Here is a 17,612-nt window from a genome sequence, read left to right as displayed (position 1 = left end):
CTACAATTCATGATGAGAAATAAAATAGACAATTGTTGACATAGGAAGAGCAAAGAGCTATAAAATGAATGTTGTTGGCATAGCTCAGATAATTTGGATTAGAATAATTTGATGTGAAATTTGAATTCATATTGAGATTTGACATCTATTGGCATCTTAGCAAATCAGAGCAGAGTTTGGGATATTGGTTTTAAAGGAGACCTGTGTGAAGGTCTTTTTCTGAGGGAAAAAAATGGGCAGAAAATTAGACTGTCTGTTTCCTCTCCATTGAATCTAAATGTTAACCAATTAATGTTTTGCCAATCATTATTGCATATTCAAGTCTTTAGCGACCTGGATCTATATCTAACACGGATGGATCTCTACCTGCCGCGATAATATAAAACTCTTAGATTACTCTTAGAAACTCTTATTAGAGTAACAATTACAGAAGAATGAAATAAAGCATATTTCAGCCCGACGCAATTATCATTTTCATGTCCTGCGCGGCTGCGCCACAATGTTAGTAATGTGCGCCTATAGGCAGGTCCACAACGTGTGTACACTCTGCTTATTACACACACAGATTAATATTGTGTACATAAAGATATGGTGGAATCCAGCTTGTCCCATAGATGGTCTGCTTGCACGCTTTAACCTCGAGCACGAGCAGATCCGTTTGCGCTCTGAAGACGCGTTCAGTCTTTCCGCTTGCAAATTCCGCCATGTAAATAGGGAATCCGCCATGGCGCGAGCGCAACTGGCTTTTAAAGGGAATGGGAGATGAGACTCTGGTTAGTTTATTTCACGTTACGCCCAAAACACACTCATTACTCATATAGGGACAAGACAACCCTTTTAGACCATGCGCCTCACGTGCCGACCATTTTTTCCCGTCGTTAAACTAGCAAAAGTGGATTCGGACATGCCCTAAGTGCACTTGTGGCGTGCGCTTTAGACCATGTGCTTATAGATCATTAAAATATGGCCCTAAGAGTCCACTTCATCATTGTGTATCAGACATTGTCACCTTGTGGAATAAAGGTGAATTGCACCTATTCAGTCATCAAATATTCAATTATTGTTGTACAGAAAAAATATAAACGAATGGGAAAACAGGCATTCTATTATATATATATATTTGTTCTTGTTATATTGTTTATAATGAATTGATTGAGGAATACTAAGAAGGTTGAAGTCTATCTTTAAAAAAAAATGTAAAGAGGAGGAGGGTATGAATGACTTCCCAGGTCACTAAAGACCCGAGGGATGCGTTCAAAATTAACAACTGGTATTTGGCAAAGATTGCGTTTTAATTTTCTGAATTGACTTGCCAGATTTGTCTGTTGAGTATGACGTTGGCTAGTCCAATAGGTATTTTGACACTAATCTATTTCTAATCTAGTTTCCCATGTTGAAAGACCAGTAATCAATAACCGCAGCTCAATAAAATCAGCCAAAATATTAATCAAAAAGTGGGCTAATTTGAAAGAACACCCCATCTATAGCCTGTCACGTGTGTACATTTAATTGAATCTGTCTGGAGACAACACCAAAGAATAAGCAAAACAAAACATCTGAGAGTGGAGGTAATTTTCATCCTCAATGTCCTTTGCTTTCTTCCCTTGCTCCAAGCACTAAAAATATCATGTTTCATCATATTCTCACACACATGTCCATGATCACAAGGCTCTCACACGTTTGGTCTGTGACAGTATGAGTCACCGCACTGTTTGGAAGCTTGGGTCCACGCTTCTGTTTTACTCATACTAATAAATGTCTCAGATCTACTGTCTGCAGGGTAGCACCTCCTCCTACTGGTTTGTCTAATTGGAACAAAATAGAGGAGACCTACATAAATGCCAAGTCTTGGCTGTGGCTTTCTTTCTGTGAGCTCTGAAAACAATAGCCTGGAGTTTGTATGGAGATTTTGTGAAATTTGCCCAAGTTATGCAATGGCACAGCATGCAAAACCCACAGTTAAGGGAGAGTCAATTATTAGGCTGATTTGTAAAATTGTAGCCTGTCCAAATTGTGATATTCATCTGTTTGGCAGGCAATACTCATGCAACTATAATAGAGAATATATTATAACTTGCTGTATTCACACTTTCTGTAGGTTTTACCTGATGCTTTTGTTTTTGCCTGTAAGTCTCTGATATGCATTTCATGTTATAGTAGGCTACATGCTATACCCATAACAGTGAAATGTGCTCTTGTGCTGTAATAGTATAAAACACGGTCTTTCTTGGCAAAGCGGCTGACAGCCCCTCAGCAACAGCTCGAGGCATGCAAAGTAGTCTTGCACTTCCCTTTACCATATATGGATTATACCGGTGCGCACGAGAGCAGACGGAAACGTCTCGGAGAAATTAAAACGTTTTCCTGTCATCAGATGAGGACAAATTAACGTTTATTGCTTAGTTGACATCTCCCGTCTTAAAGAGATATACCACCAACCAGTTGCGTAGATTTCGATGGGAGAAGAAAAGTCTGAGACGCACGGAAACAGTCGCGCGCGCATCGCACAGCAGTGAATGAGAAATCCACAGGTGAGATGCTCGCATTTATATGGATTTATACGTGCATTGTGCTGCCTGAATTATATCCATTCATTTAACAAGGGGAATTATAGTCTAATTCGCATGAGAAGGAAATATTACTAGCTTAATCTATTTTCTGTGAGTATAAGTCAGTGTTTATGTTGTTTAGTCTTGCTTTATACCTCTCTCATGTCGTTGCAGGATTTCTGTTTAACTAAATCGCAATATATTTGTATTTTAGTCTGCATAATGGCTTATTGTGGGGTTGAATTGCGTTTTAGTTACATTTAAGAATTGCTTAAAATTTGTAAGCATTTGATTTAATGTTGCTACTTTAAAACAAAATATTATTTCAGATCTGTGTTTATGTCTTATAGTAGTTGCACACCTGTAGCCATGTCTCAACAGATGTTATAGGTGGCAACTGGCAAAGTAGCTTTCAGAGGGCGCAGCTTTTTTTAAAGGCTTTTTTTTTTTTTGACAATGAAAAACAAATTAAGTTGTGTTCCATATCACATGCAATTGTCCATATTGTAAATTATAATGAATTCTAAAACAGCCCCACACACTAAAAAACATTTTTTTTTTTTTTTTTCAGAAATGTAAAATGCATTTGGGTTTTAGCAACCAAGAGTAGAAATAATGCAGGAATAGTTGAAAGACCTGTGTCTGGATAACTTAGAATGCCAATAAGTATTTTCATCCCAATGCGAACATTTTATTTTACCCCCCACCCCCCATAATGTGTTGATGGTGCAATGGTGCACAAGGGAGTTAGTTTCCAAGACAACAACACATATAGACAGAAGATAAGGTTGACAATCCAAGAAGCAAATTATAAATCAAGTCTAGTATGTTTATTTAAACATGGTACAAAAACTTTTCAGTTCAATGCAAAAAAAAAAAAAAAAAAAAAAAAAAACCTTTAGAATTAAATGGCAAAATGGACTAAGATAGATGAAGTGGAGTTCGTAATTTGTAACAGTGGTTTAAATAACAACTTTGATGATCTTAGTGAAATGAATGTGAGTGGAAAATAATTTAGATATGTTAAAATGTACGTTTTCTGTGTGTTTGTCTCTTGTATTCATTGTAAACATCACTTGATGTTGTCGACATTGACAAAATGTTGAGAATTCAGAAATATCGTATACAAGACTGAAGTATCAAGATGGAAAATACGTCTTTCTTTTTCCATAGAGACGCATTCGCTCACACATGAGCTTGTCCCAGTGTAATTTAATGTGAAAGCTCGGCAGACTTCCCTTTGGTCTCTGATTGACAGTTTAAATCTGTGCTGTTCTTAATGGGGGCTTGAGCAGACATGTGAGCAGAGCTTCCTGCCACAGGTGAAAGACAGCACTCCATTCTCTCATCAGTCTTTCTGTGAGTTGCAGTGAACGTCTCAGTATAGCTAGAGAAAGACAAGAGGAATTGTTTTCCTTTTCTTGCAGCGACTATGTATTTTAATGTGTTGCTGTCAGATGCTGTTTTGGAGTTTAAGATCTCTTTTGATTTGAAGTTAGATTGTATTTTATTAGAGCTGTTGGCTTGCAAATGTCCATCCATTTTTCATCAGTCTCTTAAATCATGATGGCTCGTCATCATTTACCCTTTATTTTACCCAATAATCAGCTGCTCCACTTTATAGTTGAGTGACAGTTTTCTGCCTAATTTAAAAAGACCGCTTGAAATTTGCTGTTGATTTGAGTACTTAAATGTATTCCACTCTTATTCTAACAGTGGCCTGTTAAAACCCTGACCGTAAATGTCAAAATCATTTACCCACTCTGATCTCATTCCAAATCTAGAATTGTTGCAGAATCTTCACTTCATTATGATGAGAATCCATAGTGATAATTCCTGATAAGGTCCCAAAATGCACCGTACGACGCATCATTCTTGTATTCTAGTCAAGTAAAGCGTTGTGTGATGAACAAATTGAAATTTAAGGCATTATTCACTGAAAAGTCAGTGAGTTGAACCAGAGAACCACAAAACTATCATATGGTTGCAGAAGCCTGGAAATATAGTTACTTTTTTTGTTATGGAGCTGAACAGCCTTTGTCAAGCTTTTTGTTCTACTGAAGAAAGAGTCATATGTGTCTGGAATGACATGAGGGTGAGAGATAATTATGAAGGTAAAAGAGTAGCAAAATTCGAGAGCACGTAGATGTGAATTTGAGAACTTGTACAATAAATATTCGTACTTGTACGTGAACATTTCCACTCACAGCTCCAATGTGAAAACCTGTAAAATAAAAATCTGAAGGAGCCGTTTTATTGGTTGGCGCCTAGCCAATGAAATGGGACTTCTATTGTACGTGATGATGTCACGAAATCCGCGTCTCCGACGCTCTGAAACACTAAAGGCTTAATGCATTAGACTGATATTAAAAGACATAAATGATATTATCAAACTCAGTAAACACGATACTAATAATGCATACTACAGAAAAGCAGATGAGCACAGAATATGACGAAAAAAAGCTAATTTGTGTTCAGTGCAAATAAACTTGCTTGTGTTTTATTAATAATGTATAACGAATTGTGTGTTTTTTTATAATTTTTTTAACTGTTGGTCCATTAAGCCTCATTAAGTGTCTTGGTTTTCTATGGGCGGAAAATGCTTAACGTACAATTTAACGCGATGCTCAATTGCTTTTCTGTACGCTTTATTTGTATGGTGTTCCAAAGCTCCTGAGTTTGGTCTTTTAATACCACTGTCTTGATTAAATGCGTTGCGTTCATCTGCTGTGCTCATCTGCTTTTCATCTGCTGTGCTCATCTGTGCTCAGGTGTTTTGTTTTTTGTCTAGATTAACTGACAATGGGGGAAAGAATTCCTCAGAAACTGAACCGTCATCTTACTTCTGTTATTTTCAGTATGCAAAGAGCAGTAGACAAAAAGTAGAATCATGGTGTAATGTACATAATTAAGTTTTGTATAACAAAGTATCCAAAAGAAAACAAGACTTTTTTTTTTTAATTAAGCATCGTAAATTAAGCTGCTTCCTAAGATGCCTTGTTTTGGCCAAATTTCAGTGCAGCATTGTGTGGATCCTTTGGCTACTTAAAAAAAATTTAAAATTAAAATTTGATATGTTTGGTCTTGGCGGAATAGATCTGCTACGCTGCTGCTGCTGTAGGTTATTGCTGTTGCTGTTATTGCTGCTGCTGCTGCTGCAGAGCAAGTACGGGACTTGCTACTGCCAATAAATACACGACACGCTGCTGTGAGCAAGTAAGCTGTACAATATAGCATACATGAATTACCCATAGCAGATCTATACAGGTGGAGCTGGGGAAGGTGGAGAGTTTCTGAAAGCATGCTGTCCTGCTACAGCGAATGCTGACCCAGTATTAGAAGGTTGAGCAGTGAGTTAATTGGCTACTGATTCAGCAGGAACCAATCACCTGTGTCCTATAGAGAATGATGTGATTGCAAGCAGATTGAGTTAAGGATCTATTAGCCTGCCTGCGCCATCTAGAGTTTTATGACAGAACATTGTATATGATTGGCCATTGCGGCCAGATATGTTATTATCCTCATAGAAAATGTTGGCAACGTGCAAGACACTGCATGCCAAGTCAATTGTACAAATAATGAATAATTAAATAAAAATGTGTAATAAAAAATGTCAGTCCTTTGCAATATTTATCCTTAAGAATAGTGCAGTGTTACCTGCAACAATGTCAAACTCTATTTAAATCAATTGTGTGCGTCAAGTCTCCTATACAGATCGCTATTTGTCTTGCTGCCAATAGCTAAAAACCCTGTGCAGGATTCAAAGATTTTGATTGAGTTAAGCTGATGACTGGTTTGCAGCAAGAAGTCACATAGTGCACGCCATCCGCTGAAGTTCATCTACTGAGCTGACTTGTGAGATGACTGCATGTTGTTGTTGTCATATTGTCAAGAATCAGCAATCGTATGCGAGCAAATGTATTCAAGGATCATGTGAAGAAGAACAATCTTGCAATTTACACACCTAGTCAGTGATCACTTGTATAGTTTGTGCACACCACCATGACAGGAGTCCTTTAGTGCCCACAGGGAGACATTTTCTGTCTTTGTAGTGAGTGCTTGGCTTATGTGGAGAGTTTTTAAAATCATTTGAGGTGCCATAATGATTATAGGATGCTGCCTTTGAGGCAAGTTGCTATGTAGGCAGCGAAGTAGCTCACTAGGTTTTGGAACTGGGCGAATATTTCACTAGCTGTCATTGTTCAGCATCCAGTTACACAACACACTCAGAGTAAAAGACTGTGTCACTGGATGTCTATCTGATTTGTTCCATCACATGGTGAGTGTAAATGCCTGTAAACATCTCAAATGCATCTTGGACAGACAAAGAACTATAGCTATTCTTATTTAGTTTCATTTCAGAGAGACCAATGGGTCTTCGAGTCGGATCGATCCCAATTGTGAAACGTCTCTGCGATACTATGCTTGACGTTAACGTTGATCAACACTGCAGATTGGCTCTGTGAAAATAGCCTTGTGGGGAATAAGCTGGCATAGATCCCCTGATGGCCCCATACACCTTTATCACAGCCTGGAGGATTATTGGTCTTATCGACTCCTAGATTGTAATGATATGTGACCCGGTTCCTCCCCTGTGTTACCTGCCCTGTATTAGTGTTTCCTAACCTTTTTTGTCTTAGGACCCCCACGGCCCAGCAATAGTAGTAACTAGTAAGTACCAATTAATTCTCATCAAACCAGAAATATGTTCCTTTTGACTTGTATTATACAGAAGCAATTTAGAAATCTACCTTTGTCTAAAGTCTTTTTATGTGAATAAGCTTCTGCTAAAAGACATTCTGTGGAAAGTATTATAAGGCAAAAGTTCTCAAATCTTTTTTATAAATCAAATGTAAATTCATGTCCCAGTTACACTTAATGTTGTCACTTTTTCCTGGTCAAATAAACTACGTCAAAAAACAAAAATACAATTCTATTTTGTATTTTTCTTTTACATTAACTAGGCCTGTGTAATCAATGTGCTATTTATTAAAACCAAGTATGAATCTCATCACTCGAATCTCGTCGATTTTACACATTTTTATATTTATTCCAAAATAATAACTAAAGGCAGTAACAATTTAAACAATATATTTTATTTGTGAACTTATTTCCATCAATCATGAAGCTCGATAAACACTGTCTGTCACAGATATAAAGATGTACCTTTAATTTTCCCAAACTGATTTGTCAATAAAAAAAAACACAGTCATCATGTTTTCAAGCCATTTCAAGTTTGATTTTGACGTGACATAAAGCGGTGATATCTAAGTGGCCGAGTTGTTTACTTACTTTTTAATTAGTCTTTCCATTAACACCATCATTTAGTTTATTCAGAGCGATTCGCGAACATGCATGAAAAAAAAGAGGCGGGATTTATCGCACAAACCAATCATATCCAATCGTAGTGCGATGGAGGCATTGCCTCCAGACTTTTGCTTACAAATAACTCTGAATTTCTTGGTCCAGGTAACACGGAGAACGAGTAAACATTACAATGCAAAGCGGGTTGAAAATATGAGAAAACCTTAGGGTATTCCACACCCACACAACCAATAAAGATGACACGTTTTGGGAAAGAATTGTGGGTCTGGTTTGATTGGATTACCTTCTGGCTATAGGCAGGTTAAATTATTTAAATATACTTGTATATCATTTCATTATTGAAGTGAAAAAATGGCCACCCTTACAGGTAACCTTTTACCCCACCATTCAGAGCTTCATAATGAGAAAGACACTTGACATTTCTTCAATTTATGAAATACTGGAGACACGGTTATGGGCCGTCTCTCAGTGCTTATCCAGTGCTTATTCATTCATTGTTTGAGAAGAGAGCAGTGATTGCGTCGATGACAATCACAGGGCCTGCCATCATAAATTATTATGAAAACAGTGTTCCTGTTGGATTAGTGGGCAGAGAGCAGGGCCGTAGCTAGAGGATTCGGGGCCCCCTGAAAAAAATATTGATGTGAGCCCCCACCACCCTCCACCAATATCATATACTGTACAATAGATGAGCATGGAGGCCCACATATAACAGAAGAAGGCGATGTTGTTGTAAAACCTTTATTTTAAAAGTTAAATGTTTATATAAAAATTACAACTAATAAAAACTATTAAAAAAAAGCAAGAAATTATTAAATAATAATAAAACCAATTTTAAAAAAGTAACAGCAAAATAATGGGTCATAATCATTCTGTAATAATTAATAAATCAAAAAGTAAACATTTAGAAATTGACAAGAATGCAGTCAAATTTTACAAATAAAATCATTTATTGTCCTATTTTTTTAATAAAGATCATATGGAACTGGTAATATTATTAAATAAATCGAATAAATGTATTCATCCAAGTGCAGTGTGTTGTATTCGTGTTTTCTTCATAGGTCAGGTGCATAATGCAATGCGTTGTGACTCGTGTCAATTTTTTAACTCTATTTACAATAGTGTAAAAGACAGGGATTTTGAACACGTAATCATTTGGTCGATTGTGGTGCGCCCCGATAATGAAAAGTGACAGTACCCGGCAGGCTGTATGGTAGTTTTCTTATTCCCAGCGAATAACAATACAACCTGTCTTTAAGAACGTCTTGATCGACTGGGATACAACAGCTCTCCTGGCCTCCCTCTCCTTCTTTTCATGGAGTTTCTGGTACACAGATTTATGTTTTCGTTTCCCCAACATTTTTCAGTCAGTCAGTCAGTCAGTCTCCTGCTCTTCCACCAACTTTATTGTTAACTTCAGGCACTGAACTCAACTCTGATTGGTTCTGTTCACGAGCTGGGTTGGGACTTACAATTTTATCTGATGTTTGTCACTGACTGAATAATGAATAAATACTTTAGATCGGACTAAACCATTTTTAGGGAGGTAAGAGAAGCAGGTAACCAAATTGCATGTTTTTGTGGTTTTCATTTTAATCTCAGGCAAACAACGAATTGTTCATACAACAGGGGCCTATATAGTATAACTGCTGGATTTTGTGGGGCCTTCTGGGCAGCGGGGGCCCTATAATTGTCACCACCTTTCACCCCACTAGCGACAGCCCTGGCAGAGAGCAATAGAATAAATAGGAAATAGTGTCAAAGAGCATGCTGAGTTTCCCAGCTCATACGATTTATGTTGAAATAGCTCGAAAGTAATGCAATACAGAACTTTATTTGCTATCTGATGATGCCAGAATCATTCAACATGGTCTATTTGGTGACATATGGCTAGTGGAGGCTCACATCTCACATAAAACAGATACATACTGACCTGGAAAACCTCATTGTAGTCTGAAAGGTCTTCCTTGGATGGCATATCTTGTCAGAAAGAATTTGCCACAAATAAATGGAGGTTGAGGAATAGGCACTGGTGAGGCTTGTGTGTCAGACTGAACGAAAGCATTATACAGCAGCCCTGCCTCATTTCGCTTGACAAAGATCAGAAGGTTAACTCATCTCTATGAATGAGAATGAAAATCCATATGAAAAAGCAGCCGTTCAGCCTTTGTATATGAATGAGAGTGGGAATCTATGTAAAAGAAGATTATGAAATCAATAAAACAATTTGGTAGCAATTGGAGAAATTGAAATCGATAAACCTGAAGCTGAGGAGAGAAGCATGTCAGCAATATTACTTATCTGCTGGTGGCGCTCTTAACTTTTACTTGCGAGTTTAGAAATAGAAAATGATGTTGAATATTTCCCAGAATCCTCTGGTCACTGTTGCTAGCTTAAATGCCCTGACAAAAGGTGATATAAGCAAACGAAGAGCATGATTTGTGCAGCTTTTGTTGAATCCTGTGTACCTGCATTGACGGTTCCTCTTGCTCAACCGTTACCATAGAGACCCCTCCGTCCCCAGCCGAGAAGCCTTTGACTGCCAGGCTTACCGTCTCTATTGAGCAGTGGTGTCATTCATGTGGCCCAAGAGCCTTTGCGAGGGACAGCGGCTTAGCGGGGATGACCTGGTGAGAAGGAGCCGATGTTCCTGCTCTCGGCTATGGCAACGCTCCCTTGGCAGCTGTTGTCTTGTGTTTGGTAGCATGTCAGTTATCGCCTTTCATGGGAGCTTATGACTGCGACGGAGTGACATTCAATTCAGGTGGCGGAGTGCGTAATTGAAATGTGTTCACCTGGGAAGCAGCTGCTCAGTGGCCTGGTGCTAATTGCCACCAGTAAGAGCTGAGAATTCAGGTGAATGCACTGCTGTGCCCTTCAATGCGCATTATGCTCGATTCCAGCACAGCGACTGGTGGAATCTGCTTTGTGGAAGGTGCTGAGACTCTGAGATAGACTGCTTTGGCCCATCTTTTGACATTTCTTAATGCACATCTGGTCAGATTAAAGGAAGCTGAAAAGCAAACGCACCCTCTCCTCATGTCTTGCAGGATTAATCAAGCTGAGAGAAACCAGACATGATCTTAACCCAGACCAAAGGCTGGAATACACTATACCACTATACCACAAGTTGACGCTAATTGCCAAAAGTCAGAGCCAATTTGCAGATTTGAGTTGACATATTTCACAGAAAATCATGTTGGGTATGATGGAAACAGACTCCAATATTTTTAGTTGTATACTATAATTCCATCCTGTCAGAGGCTTTCAAACATGTTCGATAATTTAAGCCGGTTTTGGAAGACAATGTTTTCATTTGTCAGGCGTCTTCTAGCAGCGAGCTGCATGTATGAGTTTGATGTGTTCAAGTAATGGACTGGTTAGAGCTTCATGTACACCTCACGCCTCTGGCCTCGCTGGAGACCCTGGTTCGAATCATGCTTGGAGTGGGTCTAGTAGGACCGGTTACATTTGGTGCCGTAACCTGGATGGGAGTGATGTTTAGGGGGGTGACCAGCAATATACTGTAACCGAATATCTGACTCCAGCTACACTGCTGAGAGCAATGGTTAGATGAATATGTAAATATGCGCTTTCCTCTCAATAACAAAATAAGCACGCAACAAAATTGAGAAAACAGAAAAAGTACTTTAATAAAGCATAAGAAAAGCATCTGATCATAGCGATGTTGACGTTTGCACGAGCTCTACAGCACTCCAGTCAAGTAACGGCACGCTTATTTATATATCACTTTATATAATAATGTTTAATCCCAATTAAACACATCTGAACCAGCTAATCAAGGTCTTCAGGAATCTGCAGGAAGGTGATCCACCAGAAGCAGGATTAAAAATCCTTAGGCTAAGAGTTTTTTTTTTTCCCCAGCTGGGTTCGATTCAAAACAACCCTGCAAATGGCCTGAACTAGCTAAACTTGTAACCAGCATAAATTACCAGTTTGTTGCATCTTCTTCACAAGTACAAGGCATTTTGAGGCACCTTCATGCTGTTTTGGCTGATCGTATCCAAGACTTGGTCAAGCTGGAATACAACAACCAATGCAATTGTATGTTGCAATATAGACTGGTCCAAACTAGTCTACGGTGATTTAAAATGCTACATTTTCTGAAAAATATAGCTTTTACTACAAAAACCTGCCGATTAGGTATTATGAATGCACCAGGGACACGTTAGATCCCCAAGTAAACATAGAGTCATTGCATAGAAAACAACTGATATGACAGTGGGCTTCAGAACTCCTCCTCGTAACATTTAGAGATTTGACAAAGGAAAACTGTCATGAGCTGAAAGAACTATTTGTACATCTGCATATGACATCTCAATCAAAATTATTCTCCTTCACTCATTCTGTCAGTCTCTTACGCTAACCCCCGCCCCCCTTGATTCTTTCTCTGAATAGAGCCGTTGCTTTTCCCAAAGATGTGACTGAATGTGGCTCACTAGTGAATCATATACCCAGTGAGTCTGTACCCAGAAGTAGCTGTTCTCACCTCTCAAGACTCCTCAGGTTAAGGGCCTTGAGTTTAAGCCTGTGGTTCCAGTCATAACCGTATTAAGAGCCTCTGCCGAACTCTCACAATCTCCATCTGCACCACATCTGAGCTGACGGGTGAAAAATTTGCCGCCGTCTTGACATTGAGAGTAATTGCAGGCTTCGCTTCTCACACAGATGACCGCTTTCTGTGGCTGAAGACAAATGTGCCTGACACGTACGTCAATTAACACTGGACAGCAGCCGCATGTGCCCTATGCAAAGCGTGTTTATAACTGGATTAGGAGAAGGAGGGATGATGCCTGTAATTACTCATCGTGCCTGTTGCGAGCACAGCAATTGGTCAGCCTGAGAGGTGGACGCTGGGTTAATTGTTTCACCCGCTCCCGCCTTTCTGAGAAGTGCTCTCTGATAATGGCCCCACACGTCCCCTCATTCTGTCACCTTTCCTCCTCTCCTATGGCGTAGCTGATGCAGTGTGTGGTATTTTTTGCAGACAGTGAACAAGCATGTCGACACTGCTGGACCTAAAGAGCAGTGTGCTCAGGCAGGTGCAGAGGAGCCAGTCCCTGAGGACCAGGAGGGAGCCACCGGCCAGCACCAGCGCTGGAGGGAGTCCCCCGACGCTCGCACGCCGCTCTGGTACCGTCGTACACAGGTGGGTCTAAACCATGAGAGCACATTCTTAAAAACGAAAAGACTTTCAAAACCTGACACTGCTTAACACACTTCTTTATTATAATTTACTTTAGAATGTCTAAAAGTGAAGTGGAACACAGCCAATGATTGAAAAACACTGCTTTAATGCACCAGTATAGAGAATAGTTCTAATCCAAATAACCATGAAATCAATTCAATTTCTTTTTGTATGTATTGCACTCTAAATAATTTTGGGTTGTTTTAACCCAATTTTGGGTCAAATATGTAAAAACCCAAACACTGGGTTAAAATTGTAATTTAAAAATGTAACCCAACGGCTGAGTTTGTCCATATATGACCCAAAGTTCAACCCAGCATTTTTTAGAGTGTGTGCTTTTTACAATATATAGTTCCAGATTCATAAAGAATAATATATATATACGTATATATACTTACAAGTAACTTACCACAGACTTTTGAACAGTAGTGTGCACATTTTATAATTTACTATCTGCCTTTAACTAGAAGCAGCAGCAGATCATGGTTTGTTGATTCATTTCCTTTCCCAACCACCAATTAGTTACTGAGGAAGCGGCTGTAGTTTATTCATTTTGAAAATGTCTTTGTGGTTTTCATCCATGATTAGCCTGTCAAGTGTGGATTTACCAGGTTTGTGAACTAAAGGCGAGTTAAAAAGGATGAGCACTTTAATATGTCCTATCCCAACCGGTCTCAAAAAATACGGGAAAGGAATTGCACCCATAAAGTTCAATTTCATGGTCGCTTTAACAACATTATTTTTTAGAGTGATACAGCAGAGATTAATTCAACACAATAACAAACGGAGGCTATCGCTTCAGTGTTCTTAATGTTTAGAGTTTTGTATTGATCTATTAACTTCCCCCAGATCTTAACAGATGGTGGGATGTCTGATGTCCATGAAGAGGCCAGTGACTCAGTTAGCTCTTGAACGCCTACTACGTTTATAGTATATTCATGCTTTTAGAATGACTCAATCTCGACACCTTGCTCTATCACATTTCAATTTTATCGGTGTTAACAATTCAGTACAAGAAGCCCTTTGTGAGGATCATGCAACAATTACCTTTCTGTCTCAAAGCGGTATCACAAGGCCTTTTCTTTTCCATTCAGGCCAGGGGTTTTTAAGGCAATTTCCAGGCAGCAAAGATAAAAGTGGTTTGGTCTCTGTGGTTAGAAAAGAACGTTAATGCAGGTCAGTTTGATCTTTACGAAAATGCAAAGAAACCAGAGGCTTTAAATGTGATACGACTAAAATGTTTTCCAGCGCTTCTCCACCATGTCTACAAGAACAGAATATGTTTTTCTACCCTATCTGGACATGGTTACTGCTCTAAACACCCGTAAAGACGTCACTTTGAGCGTGCACATGACTTCTTGTGTCTTGGGTCACATGACCATTCTCTGCTATATGATCAAAGTCATGTCCAAAGACATGTATGTGGTGAATGGGTTCACTGCTGTAGGTAAACAAAGTTGATTGTTTTTCATCCGTCCTCTCGGTCTGTCTTGTTTTATTTCCTTTTCGACTGATTTCAAAGCCAAACGTAATGATGGGCATATGAACCTTGAGGTTTCTATAGCAACCAAACACGTCTGTTTATCACAGCTGCTCCTAAAATATGAGCTGCTTTATTTTTAATGACTGCACCTCTTCTGTCTAGGAGGGGACAAAACACCTGTTACGTGCAGAACTGAACTAAATTATTGTTTTGCACTTCATTTGATGTACCCTTCTTCGCTAATGTTATTTATACCATATGCAAGGGTGATTGCTGTCATTGCTGGCCAGATGTAACTAGCAGTAATCAATAAACACAGTTCATCCATTGTTAACTAGCAGCTGGACTACACAGGATTCAGTCAGCATCCTATGAGACTGCGTAGTTTGTAGTGATTTGCCTCGGGCTGTATGACTCCCATCATTAGGCTTTCAGGAAGCTGTTTGTCTCCTTCATTAGCGCCGAAGAGAAGTAATACCTGTAACCCAGATACTCACTCATTAATATTATGCAAATGATCCAAAGCTGTGCAGAGCGTCCCTTCCTTATTCACATCACTGGTGACCCTGATTACAGCCGGTTTAAGATCTACAGATCTGTGGAAACGTTTGAAAAGGCACAGATTCTTAAGATATCTTTTATATTGCTATATTATTACTTATTTAAAAAGTGACACCTCTTTTATAAGGTTTCAGAGCTGTTTTGTTACCTTTTGTCATTATGGTCACACTTTAGATTTTGGTCCAATTCTCAATATTAACTAACCAGTAACTATGACTTTTGCCTCAATAAACTCCTAATTACTGCTTATTAATAGCAGTCATGCAGAATAAGGCACTAATATGTGCTTTATAGGTACTAATAACAGCCAATATCCTAGTAATATGCATGCTAATAAGTTAATAGTGAGAATTGGACCCTAAACTGAAGTGTTACAATCATCATTTATATGTATATATATATATATATATATATATATATATATTATCATTTAATGCAATTATGCTTATATTTTGTGTGTAAAAGACATGGTATGTCATCACCATCATACAAATTGTAAAATAAAAAAAATAAATAGTTCATCATTTTTAGATAATGCTGGTATTAGCAACACCAGAAAAACAAAATGGCTGCTTAATAAAATACAAATGGAGTTGAATAAAATGTGGTTATATTGGTTATATCAGACAGTTTGTAATAGCTTTTTTTGTCTTGGTAGTATCTAATCATGCACTAATGTGAGCTGATCATTACAGCAAATTTTATTTTGCATCGTCAAGCTGACCGCAGACCGCATCTCACACTAAAACACAGAGAGGGCAATTTGTCATCACTTTAAAAGGAGGAAGAGGTGGGGGGTTTCTCCACCACAACCTTTTGATTGAATCACATCATTGCATATGTGTTACACATTTTTCTGTGTTACATGTGCTTCTATATAAGTATGTCCTTCGTATTTGCTCAAATAAATTGAGAAATGACAGTCTGGAACGTGACAAACTGCAAAAAAACGAAACAACAATGTTAAATTATAGATTAAATATTTTTCATTCTTAATCGTCCATAAGAATGAGAATGTTCGTTGTTTACTTGATATACAGTAATCACTTGGTTGTGAGAAACACAACAGCAGGAGCCTCAATGTGTAACTTTCATATAGTTGTGACAAACATCTAAATGACCTGGTTAAGAAAAAAATCTTGTATTATGATGCGCCCTCAGTACACTGTGGAAAATATGAGGAATACGGCTGATTGGCGGCAGCATTAGAAATTAGTGTAATCACATGCAGTACGACCTGAAGGGCCCGGATGGAATCAGAGGTAATGAGTTCCATCCAGAATTTTATTTCCTGTTGTGTGGGTGAGCATTACTTTTATTTTCTGCATGAACTCTGCAAAATGGTTTGTCTCTAAATGTCTTCCTAACCCATAGAATGATTATTGCATACTTAACATTTCATTTAGCTGGGCATTCATCTGATTCATAAGTGCCAAGCTGTATTTTTTGTCTCATGTCAGTCGACGGGAAGCTATAAGTCAGTAAATAATTTACGTTTTTTTTTTTCATTTTTTGCTCTCCGATACAACCATTGAAGTCTGAATAATGAAAATAAACAATATTGCTAAAATAATAAAAAGCTTCATGGAAAACTCTGTTTCCTAGCAACATGAATGTGGACGGCCAAATAAGCTGTGTGCTTATTTGTGTGTGTGTGTGTGTGTCACTTGCATTTGTATAAATCACAGAAGTTCTAATAATCCATGCCTCCCATGCAATCACTTTTCAAGTAATAACAACACAGGAAGGTTTAAAAGCTTTGATTGGAGATGTAAAACCAGGCACAGACACAAAAGTGTTCATGAATTTATGCTGCAAGTTTATTGGTTATTGACCTTATATTATAGCTCAGAGGAATATCTGAAGTACGCGTCCTTCAGGCCCCAAGCTGCAGACCATTCATAGGGATGGGCATTAGTAATACGTACTGGGTAGTAACTTGAACGGAGGCTTAGAAAAAGGGCCCGAATCAAGCACACAGATCCCTAATGGTCTAACTCACTATAGTTTGAGTACAATAAAGAACAGGCCTCACTTAGAAGCCTATTTTCATGTCGGCTGGAGGAACTGCTCGATCGCAACTTTGGCCAGTAGGAAGTGACGACCGCACACACGGCAGCACAATTCGGATGTGTACAGATGTGTAACAAACAGCGCTGCACATGGGCGGGTGCCGGACGAACTGAATCGTCTAGCTGAGTCTGATGATACAAGAACCGGCTGAGTCGGTCAGGAGCACCTTTCAGTGCTACAACGGACCAACACAGGGGGCCCAAGGTATCAGAGACGTACTCAGAGTGAGGCAGCGGGTTAGAGACAGGGACCCAGCTCGGAAGGCCTGAAGGCGGCCTGTAGCAGGCCTGTAGCAGGGTCTGAGTTGTAAACACCTGTCTCTAGGTAGCGGCAGAGAATGCGTGAGAAGGCGTGACCGGGTCCTTGAATGCACTCAATGCCAGCTAAAGAAGTCGAGTCTGTAGGTACAGGG

At 38.9% G+C, this 17,612-nt stretch overlaps 1 protein-coding gene across 1 annotated transcript in view; it reads left to right on the top strand.

Moving 5' to 3' along the window:
• The first annotated feature begins 2,396 nt into the window (after positions 1 to 2,396).
• The window catches only part of baiap3 (BAI1 associated protein 3), a 51,816-nt gene continuing 36,600 nt past the window's right edge, over positions 2,397 to 17,612 (top strand). The window contains exons 1-2 of the mRNA XM_084414511.1: positions 2,397 to 2,531; positions 12,883 to 13,044. Coding sequence (XP_084270637.1) covers positions 12,896 to 13,044 — 149 coding nt within the window. The 5' untranslated portion in view covers positions 2,397 to 2,531; positions 12,883 to 12,895. The remainder of the gene's footprint in view (positions 2,532 to 12,882; positions 13,045 to 17,612) is intronic.

Source organism: Rutilus rutilus (assembly GCF_951802725.1).
Source record: "Rutilus rutilus genome assembly, chromosome: 1".
NCBI lineage: Eukaryota > Metazoa > Chordata > Actinopteri > Cypriniformes > Leuciscidae > Rutilus > Rutilus rutilus.
This window is presented reverse-complemented; position numbering and strand designations above follow the sequence as displayed.